Below are 9,598 nucleotides of genomic sequence, written 5' to 3'. Positions count from 1 at the left end.
ATGTATGTATATGTATATGGAATGTATATGTATATGTGTATGTATGTATGCACAAAACATAAAAATGATTTGAATCGCATTTTCCACCGAGGAAGCTTGGATCCTGAAAAAGTATGAAACACGTCTCAATGATCAACATTCAGAGATTAAAATACCGACATGTGACATGTGAAAAAGAAAACTTGATAGATTTCAAACGTAATTCAAGTCAAAATATTCAAGTAAACATATTCAAAACATGAAATCTGCCTTGTGCCTTCTATCAGACACATTAACAAAGCCTAAAACGCAGCCTACTGCATTTTTGAGGCCATATGTGAAAACACATAGTTCCCGATAAGAACTTTGAGTATTTCCGAGAAACCAACTTGACTGCGAGCAATAGCTGTCTCTTTCTATATCGCAGTGATGATAATGATGATGATAATGATTGTTACATAGTCGTTTGCCAGATGTGTAATTGTGCTTACACGAAGATCTTGGCTGTGCTCATAAAATTGGCGAGGAAAATAAACAAATAAATGTTGAATAATGCGTGAAGAATAAATTTAAATTGGTATAAATTATGCGGCGAGCGACGACAGTTTCTAGGCAAACGCTAGAGGACAGAACCGAGGCGCGCTTGCAATAAATCTCACGGGGATTTCAGAGATGGGCTCTTATCTCAGAGCCGGAGCCTGATAAAACCAAAAACAAAAAAAAAAACAAGTCCAAATAACAAGCTGTCGACTGGTTGTTGACAATTGGGGGTCTGCAATAGACGCGCTTTGCAATTGGACAATAAAAACCATGGAACTGATAATAAACACAAAGGCGGGAAGCCGAACGCCAATGCAAATTGGGGCTTGGCACGGAAGTTTGCAGCCACTTTGGACGCAAGCCAACAACACGGAGATGATGCATAGAGTTATTTAATTTGTTCATTTATCTAATCGGGCGTGTTCTTAGGGATCACAATAAAACCGAATTGCTACTGTCAGCGGCAAGATACTGATGAATAATGGCCAGGCTCTTGATGATGATGATGATGATGATGTTGATTAGGCTGAAGATGCTGCTAACCCATGCCAGAGCATCATGCACTTCACTTACCGCACAACTATCGAGCAGCAAAGATGACGGTGGCAACCGCGGCAGCAACTCGGCCCAGAGCCAAAGCCTATCGTTTGGAGGCGCCCGACGGCGGCTGGGGCATCCTGGTCTGCATTGGCATGGCCTTGCCGTTTGTAAGTGAGAAATAATATGACTAAAGACAAATATCTATAGAGCATATCCATTGCATTACTTACACAGATTAGCGCCTTGGCGGCGCTGCCCTCGTTTGGCCTGATCTTTGGCGACTTCCTCAAAGGCATCGGCGCCGAGACGAGCGCGATCGCCATCATCACCAGCACCTTCTTCTGCTCCATGAGCTTTGCCGGCCTGTTCTCCGGCTCGCTGTTTCGCCGCTTCGGCATGCGTCCGGTGGGTCTGGTCGGCGGCATACTCTATTTTCTGGGCACGGGCATGCAGTATTTTGCCAATTCCACGCTGCAGCTGACGCTGGCCTTCAGTTTGTTCCAGGGCACAGGATTCGGTTTGATTGTGCCCACCTGCTATACGTCGTTTAACAATTACTTTGTCAAGAATCGCGTCATGTGGATGAGCTTCGCCCAGACGCTAATTGGCCTCGGCTCGATGGTGTATCCCATTCTGATGCAGAAACTCCTGCAGTGGTATGGCTTTCGTGGCTGCCTCCTGGTGCTCACGGCCATCAATGCGAACGCGGTGCTGGGCATGCTGCTCATGCATCCCGTTGAGTGGCATATGCGACGCGTGCCCCTCGAGGAGGAGCAGAAGGAGGAGGAGGAAGAGGAAGCCGAGCAACTGCAGCCCGTACAGCCGACTGTCGTTGTGCATATCCAACCGGAGACGCCACTGAAGCCCATACCAGAACTCGACTTTGGACCAGCAGCAAATGTTGCCTCCATGCCCGTATCGAATTTGGGCTCGCGTCGCGTATCGCACGCTGACGACCACACGCTGCGTATCATCTCCAGTCGCGCCTCCAGCATTACCAGCCTGGGCAACTGGTCTGGCCCGATGGTGGTCAGCGATGCCTCGCCCCAAATGATGCACAGCCTCCAGGCGTCACGCCGCCAATCGGTTATAAGTGGCGCTTCACCCTGCCGATCCGCATCCGCAGCCAACGAGGACGAAGACCTGGACGTACCTGGCGAGACGCGCACCTGCTGCGGCACCATTGTCGATTTCCTCGACCTGACGCTTCTCAAGAAACCCATCTACGTGAACATTGTGCTCGGCATCACATTCGCTTTATATTCGGACATCTCGTTCTTCACCATGCAGCCCTCATATCTCTTCGAACTGGGCTACAGCAAGGTGAGTCTTCTGTAAAAAAAAAAGAAGAATGCATTTAAAATATTAATAATCCAGTTAAAAGTTTAAAAAGTGCACATTAGAAAATTAACATTATATTCAATATGTTAAAGTTGTTCTATGAATATTTTGTTTTTGTTTAGTTCGCGGTATCTTGACCAAACTTGCTAATTGCGAGCATCTTTATTCCCTCAACATATCTGCGAAAGCGTATCAGAAAAGTAGTTTATAGAAGCACTTCTTAGTCATATGGCTACACGCTTTGCAAAGAAGATTTACTAATCCGTACAGATCGTAAACTCTTGTATTCTCTCTTTTCGTGTTCCTTTATTGGGCTGGTTTTTTAAAGATTTTAAAGATTTGCTTTGCTAAACAAAAGCACATGGTATTTGTTTGCCAGCTTAACTTATCTTTTTTTCGAATCAAAACTTATTCTTTCTTCTTTCTTTCATTCTTCTTTATAAACACACCCTTTAATCAACGGCTTTATCAATTTATACACATCGCGAAATCTTTATTATAATAAGAACCCTATTTTCACTCATCTGATATTGTCATTTATTCATCAACAAAAAGTTGTTGCAATTAAACTCAGTTTTAGTTTCACTTTATTTTTAATAGTTTTTATTCTTTCTTTATTCCTTTTAATAGACCACTTTTTATGTTTAAAAGTTTCATGCGGTGTCCGCCATTTCGGATTTCTCTTTAAACTTCTCTAAACTCTCTTTTGTCTCCATCTTCAATTATTCTTTACATACATCGACAATTTGTTTGTATAGAATTCACCTCTAATTTTTTTCTCTACTAAATATAGTTTTTTAGCTAAGAACTCTGTTTTCCACAGACAAAAACCGCTTCTATTTGTTTTCGTGCTTCAAAAACCTTGATTTTTTTATTGTTGTCCACAATTTGTGATCAAAAACTTCTTTAAACCTTTCCTACACTTTGTACTTTGCCTAAGCTCACATATTTCCTTCACTCCTTTTTTTATTAAGCAAAAACTACATTTATTTACCTCAGTTTACTTCACATTATTTTTTCTTTTAAAACAACTTTGCATTTTTGGATGCATTTTTTAGCCTGTCGGCCGCCATTTTGATAAATGCAAATACAAACATGCACACACATCGAGCATTTTCTTATATACTTTAACTGAAACTTCTTATTAAATAGGTTTTTCTTCGCAAAATCCGCTTAAACGTAAGTCACTTGTTTCATTATGTTTTTTCTTTGTTAACTTTATTATGTTCTCCACGAGGCACATTTTGTGCTCGCCTGCCGCCATCTTGGATCAAAGCTAATTCCATTTCTCAGAAACTTCAATTATCCTTACACAGTCAAGAATGTTCTCGTGCATTTGTGTATGTAGCTTAATTAACCTTTAATTAGATTTAATTCACTTTATTTCACAGTTTCAAAATATTTCCTTCAATTTCAAACAACTTTTACACGTGTTTGCTGACCGCCATTGCACTGCATACCCATACATACATACATACACACCGAGAATGTTCTTATATACATACTTAAAACTGAAAACTTATTTTCTAAAAAGATTTTTTACTAAGCATTTATTTATATATACATACATATATATATGTACATATCTACATATTCAGCAAAGTTATTTCAAACAATTTTGTAAAATATACTTTGTGTATTCAAAGCTGTTCATGTGCTGCAGCAATAGAACCCTGACGCAAATTTGTTGCTTGCTGTCCGCCATTTTGAATCAAAACCAATTTCTTCAATTCTCTTTTGTCACCAACTTCACTTATCCTGACACAAGAAAAGTTCCCCTATATGCATGCACGTATATACACATATACATACATACATGTAGCTTCCATTCTCATTAACGTATGCATGCATGTGTGTGTGTGTATGCACTGACACACGCGCTTGCGCTCCGCCATTTTGAATTTGTCTGACTCCACGAAGCTGCGCATTCTCTTTCACACTCATGCGCAGCCCTTAGCTTTGCAATATGCTTTTGCGCACGCTCTTTATACACTTATGCATGCGCATGTCTCTCGAGAACATTCTTATATACTTAAACAGTATCCTTGTTCTTGAAACCAAGAGTGCATGTATGAATGCATGTATGAGTGCATGTATGAGTGCATGTATGTGTGCATGTATATGTACATGTATATGTACATATTTGCAGTTGAGATCTGTCTGGGCGCACGTGGCTGCTAAAATTTGACTTTGCGCATGCCCTTTAAGTACACATGTGTGTGTGTGTGTGTGTGTGCATGCATAAATCTGCGAACTTTATTGTTGTTTAATAAGAAATAAATGAAATGCAAATTCGAAATCTCAATTACGCAAAATGTTCTATCTAAAACAAGATTTTATATTAACTTAAGTATATATATAAGTGCGCACACATATGCATGTACGCACGTACATATTTAAATATATGTATTTTTATATACATACATATGTACTTACTCATCGCCAGTTTTCTTTCCATTATGGGACACTTCACTAAAAAAAAAAAAAGCACCAGAAAAAAAACACTTGAAAGCCTAGACTCCTAGACGCTGTCCAAAGAGCAACTGAAGGCAATTGTCTTGTCTGGTCGTGAAGAAACCTCGGTTACCTAGCCAAAAATCGGAATCCGTCGGTTATTTTGAAGGAGCTTCACGCTTTGCACAGACAACCTCTCTTTCTGTCTCACTCGCACGCAGACGCAACAGACTCAAGCTGCAAAAAAAGCCAGCTACAGGCGCGCAGACGTGTGATTGTGTGCGTGCTTTATGAGGAATGCGACAGTTTAAATAGATGCCGTTAGAGTTGCGTTTCACTTGTTATATTACATTTATATTATTAATTTGTTTTGTTTTGTTCTTTTTCAGGCCGATACGGCAAATGTTATAGCTATCGGAGCCGCTGCGGATTTGCTATCGCGAATTTTTCTGGCATTTACCGCGATTTTCATTCAAGTTCCCGCTCGTTACATTTATTTGGCCGGCGCGCTGTTCACTATTTTCGCTCGATTTGGTGTGTATGGATAGCAATGGCAAATCAAGAATATATTTATCAATTTATATATACATATATGTATTGTTGCAGCTCTCAATGGCATCACCGATTTTGTGGGCATGGCCTGCATCACGGCTGTGCTCGGCTTTTTACGCACTTGGATACATGTACCGCTGCCCTTGGTATTTGCCGATTACTTGCCAAAGGAACGGTGCGTCGTCGTGTAATCAAAATCACTTCTCCGCGTGGATTTACATGATCTGTTTGTTTATTTCTTCCCCAGCTTTGCTAGCGGCTATGGCTTGTTCATGTTTACACAGGGTAATGCAATGTTTATCATTGGGCCGATCGTTGGCTATATACGAGACTGCACGCAGGATTATTTGTTGGTTTTCCATATATTGAACGTATTCATGGCCCTGTGCGCCGTGCCCTGGATCATTGAGGTGCTGATCGTCAAATTTCGCCGGCGCAACAAAATTGAACGCAATAATGTCTGCGAGCACGGTAATGGCAACAACAACACGGTGCATTAAAAGCACTTTGTTATTCTATTTTAATTAATATACAATAGCAAATGTATATTCATGTACGTTTTGTAGGTATTATTGTATTAAAGATATGCTGATAGCAGCAAAAACAGTTACTAATCTTGTGCATTTTGCGTGAATACGTTATGTTTAGAAATATTATTCTTCGTATTTGCGCGCTTTTAACTGTTAATGGAAAGCATTAATGCGATAGCGATAACTATCGTATGTAAATGCATAACAGTATGCACCTTACCCAGTTAAAGCGAATATAATATATTTATTTGTTCATTAATTTTGTGCTATATTGCATATATGAGCTCTAGTAAATATAAACAAAGCTTTGTTATATTTTTATGAGAAAAATAATTTATTTATCGATTGATTGTCATAGCATTAATCTTTGCGTTTGGCATCAAAAACATATATGCCATTTACCCACAATTATCAATGAATCTTAGAATCTTCGGAGTCCAATTAGATGTTGTTCGTTTTGTATTAGAGTGCATATTTGATTTATCGGCATTTACAAACACTGCAGTGTCATAGCTTTTAGCTTTTTGTTTGTCGGCCAACAGCTGACAGCTGAATCATGCATGGTCACACTCATCCGACATCTCATATTTGTTTTGCTTGTTTCCATTTTGTGTCCCACTTACTTTTGCTGGACCCCATTCCCCACATAAAAATAAAATAGAGACTTCAATTAAGCTGTGGACAAATGGTGCTGCAACAGATCAAAATGCTCCTACTGGGCATCATAACGCTCTGCCGGCGTGCACTCTGCTGCTTCTCGCGACGCCGCAAGCTCAGCCACGGCGGCAGCGACCAGCTGCAAGCGATCACAATTGGCGACTTTCCAGCAACAACAAAGCCGGCGGCAACAACAACAACGTCCGGTGGCGGCAAAGATCGCGACTGGAACTCATGGGATGACAGTCCGCGCACCGTGGAGGAGCACATCGAGCAGTATCGCCAGCGCATGGCACAGCCGCCAACGCCGCCCAAAGAGGAGCCCGAACCGGACTTCTTCAGCGTAAGTGTTTGCCAGCTCCTTGTCCCAAAAAGGCAGCTGCCAATTGGCTTCCATTTGCTTGCAGGAACTGACGCCGGACATCAAGCCGCAGCCTAAATATTATCTGGACGATGCGGCGGCGCCGACGCCAGCGCCAACAGACTTCTCCAGACTGAAGGCCCACGACATGGTGCCCATCAGTGTCAATGTAAGTCAAGGAGAGCTGCACACCCAGAGGTGGTAATATACTACAGTAAATTGCAATTGCAGGCTGATCTCGAAGACTGGGTGGATGACAACTCTGGCGGCTGGGAGGAGCTGGACACGTCACAGACCAAGCAAATGATAAGGGAGAAACGTCGCGAGATGCGCCATCAGCGCCAGCCGCCGGCTAAGGCGCCGCAGCCGAGCATCGGCGCTCAGCGGATTAGCGATGTGCAGCGCATTGCGTAGTCCTGATGGCCACAAATCGTCCCCTGCTATATGATCCATTCCATGGTCCACTTGTAATGTTATTGAAAAGTCTGCACACACACACACACACGTAAACACACACACACTCACAATCTTCTAGTTAACAATTGGCCTTAGTTTAATGACCCCCATCTTAAGCTGTTCGCCCTGGTTGGCCACAATAAAGCGCCAGCCACGAACGAATCTATGCCTTTCACTCGCACTTCCTTCAGCTGTCGTCGGGGATTGCAGCAAGCGGCGGCGGCTGCGGCGACTGCGGCTTCCATTTCCTGACGTGCTGCGGTTGCCATTGCTGCTCCATTGCCCAATCAAACTCCAATCTGAATTTGGACACGCATCGCTGGACAAACTGGCGGCATAAATAGGCAAGCGCCGGCTGGCGCAGCGTCTTAAATCGAAATGTTGCTGCTGCTGCTGATGGTCGGCGCGGTCGTTGGCTACGATCAGAGTGTCAACTATTGGGAGGCCTTTGCGCCAGGCAAGCTGCTGCAGCGTTTGGATGCGCTCACTGCAACGGATGTGCAGCACGGCCAGGTCAATGCATTCACGGAGCAACAGCGGCCCAGCGCACAGGCCAAGCTTGATGAGGATGCGGACGATGATGACGAAATAGAAGCGCAAACGGAAACGGAAATGGAAACGGTAATGGAAACGGATGCTGATGCCGATGCGGATGCGGATTCCGATGCGGATGCGGATTCCGAGGCCATCGATCATGATCATGACGTGGAGCAGCTGGAGCTGGATAGTGACAGTGCCGAGGGACATTCTGGCGAGGATTACGAGCGCAATTATGAGCAGTTTGTGCGGCAATACTTTGATCGCATACCAGACAATGCGGATGACGACGCGGCTGACGATGTGGACGAGCATCAGGCGCAGCTGGATGACAGCGTCGAGTCGCAGGCGGGGGCCAGCAGTCATGTGCAACAGCATCGCTGCCGTCGTGTCCAGCGCAATGGGCAGCTGTGCAAAATATGTCGCGAGGCGCGCAACAACGAGATCATCGAGACGTGCAGCTACTCGCACGAGGCACAGCCGGAGCACTATGCCTACGACAGTGGCTCGCAGTACAAGCGCTACCGGGACGCACCCTCCTCCTCCGACGAGCAGAGCGAGGAGCAGGACGCCATAGTGCGACAACGGCGCACCGGACGCCACACCTCAATCGTGCAGCCCGCCGGCGACAGCAGTCTCTGCGAGCGCCGCATGGTGGGCAACAGTGTCTGCTACGAGTGCAAGGACAGCGGCGGCCAGCACATGCGACGCTGCTACGATGCGGCATTGAACAAGCAGATCAAGAGCCGCGCCAAGCCGGGCCAGCCACACGGCGGCCAATCGCAGCAGTCGGAGCAGGAGCAGCGCCTCTACAAGCGCACCATCAGCTACAGCTATGCGCAGGGCAGCAGCCCGGACGACAGGATGACCACCACGCACCCAACACCAGCTAGCAATGATACCCGAATGCCGTCGTCGTCGTCGTCGTCCTCGTTGCCACCTGCCCGCCGGCTAACCAAGGTATTGCGTAGGCGTGTCGCAATCCCAATTGCAGCCGTCTAGTGCGACTTCCATAAACAATTATCTCTTCTTTTTTTTTTAAATATATATTTTTTTTAATCATTTTATAAACAATATGCACACACGCTTTTATGCCAAGGAGCAACTATAAAAGGAGCCCAAATAAATGAATTTATAGAAACAAATATATTTTACATTTTGTTATATAGTATATATCTTGTGATTCGAAATATTGTGAAATATTATTTAAAAGTAAACTTTATTTCAGACAGATTGTTCCTACAGAAGCAGAAGCCAACATAATATGTTAGTCCAAATGGCTCAGCTAAGTGAAAATATCTTGAAAAATCAAAAGTTGTTCAGATAACTAATATAGCTATATAATAGAGTAATCCGATGTGGATAGGACTTTTGCTCTTCACTAGGATCAGATTCTCTTGAAAAAACAAATAGTTGTTTCATAAAAGAACTTGACTTTGGACCTATCCTTCCTATGGCAGCTATATATAATAAGATTGGTCAGATTTGAATAGGGTTATGCCCACATATAGGGATCTGGTGATACTCGTAAAAGCCAAGCTTGAGTAAGACTTTTTGTAAAACAAAATACTTGCTATGTTACATCGACTCGACTGCTGATACGATCAAGAATATATATACTTTATTGTGTCGGCGGTGTTTTCTTCTATAT

At 43.7% G+C, this 9,598-nt stretch overlaps 3 protein-coding genes across 3 annotated transcripts; all 3 read left to right on the top strand.

Annotated features, from left to right (window-relative positions):
- The first annotated feature begins 231 nt into the window (after positions 1 to 231).
- LOC135441181 (monocarboxylate transporter 9) lies at positions 232 to 6,020 on the top strand. The gene is made up of 5 exons (XM_064700682.1): positions 232 to 1,226; positions 1,294 to 2,382; positions 5,244 to 5,388; positions 5,461 to 5,581; positions 5,654 to 6,020. Exons 1-5 carry the CDS (start codon positions 1,065 to 1,067, stop codon positions 5,904 to 5,906), a joined length of 1,770 nt encoding a protein of 589 aa, XP_064556752.1. The 5' UTR covers positions 232 to 1,064; the 3' UTR covers positions 5,907 to 6,020.
- A 509-nt stretch (positions 6,021 to 6,529) lies between these two features.
- LOC135441167 (receptor-binding cancer antigen expressed on SiSo cells) lies at positions 6,530 to 7,572 on the top strand. The gene is made up of 3 exons (XM_064700663.1): positions 6,530 to 6,936; positions 7,001 to 7,123; positions 7,186 to 7,572. The coding sequence occupies exons 1-3, from the start codon at positions 6,622 to 6,624 to the stop codon at positions 7,366 to 7,368; spliced, it is 621 nt and encodes a 206-aa protein (XP_064556733.1). The 5' UTR covers positions 6,530 to 6,621; the 3' UTR covers positions 7,369 to 7,572.
- Positions 7,573 to 7,709: 137 nt separating this feature from the next.
- LOC135441168 (uncharacterized) lies at positions 7,710 to 9,065 on the top strand. Its single transcript, XM_064700664.1, has 2 exons — positions 7,710 to 7,999; positions 8,078 to 9,065. The coding sequence occupies exons 1-2, from the start codon at positions 7,789 to 7,791 to the stop codon at positions 8,947 to 8,949; spliced, it is 1,083 nt and encodes a 360-aa protein (XP_064556734.1). The 5' UTR covers positions 7,710 to 7,788; the 3' UTR covers positions 8,950 to 9,065.
- Positions 9,066 to 9,598: the final 533 nt, after the last annotated feature.

This window comes from Drosophila montana, unplaced genomic scaffold, assembly GCF_035044405.1.
Source record: "Drosophila montana isolate Dmon_TW-CO22-7 unplaced genomic scaffold, ASM3504440v1 contig_1853_1, whole genome shotgun sequence".
Classification (NCBI taxonomy): domain Eukaryota; kingdom Metazoa; phylum Arthropoda; class Insecta; order Diptera; family Drosophilidae; genus Drosophila; species Drosophila montana.
This window is presented reverse-complemented; position numbering and strand designations above follow the sequence as displayed.

What these genes read in the sequence shown, in the direction of transcription:
- LOC135441181 (XM_064700682.1), top strand. Translation starts at nt 1,065, where the DNA reads ATGCCAGAGCATCATGCACTTCACTTACCGCACAACTATCGAGCAGCA. An exon ending in TCGAACTGGGCTACAGCAAG is followed by an intron (nt 2,383 to 5,243) that starts GTGAGTCTTCTG and finishes GTTCTTTTTCAG; the next exon opens with GCCGATACGGCAAATGTTAT. An exon ending in GATTACTTGCCAAAGGAACG is followed by an intron (nt 5,582 to 5,653) that starts GTGCGTCGTCGT and finishes TTTCTTCCCCAG; the next exon opens with CTTTGCTAGCGGCTATGGCT.
- LOC135441168 (XM_064700664.1), top strand. Translation starts at nt 7,789, where the DNA reads ATGTTGCTGCTGCTGCTGATGGTCGGCGCGGTCGTTGGCTACGATCAG. An exon ending in TGCGGACGATGATGACGAAA is followed by an intron (nt 8,000 to 8,077) that starts TAGAAGCGCAAA and finishes CGGATTCCGATG; the next exon opens with CGGATGCGGATTCCGAGGCC.
- LOC135441167 (XM_064700663.1), top strand. Translation starts at nt 6,622, where the DNA reads ATGGTGCTGCAACAGATCAAAATGCTCCTACTGGGCATCATAACGCTC. An exon ending in CCGAACCGGACTTCTTCAGC is followed by an intron (nt 6,937 to 7,000) that starts GTAAGTGTTTGC and finishes ATTTGCTTGCAG; the next exon opens with GAACTGACGCCGGACATCAA. An exon ending in TGGTGCCCATCAGTGTCAAT is followed by an intron (nt 7,124 to 7,185) that starts GTAAGTCAAGGA and finishes TTGCAATTGCAG; the next exon opens with GCTGATCTCGAAGACTGGGT.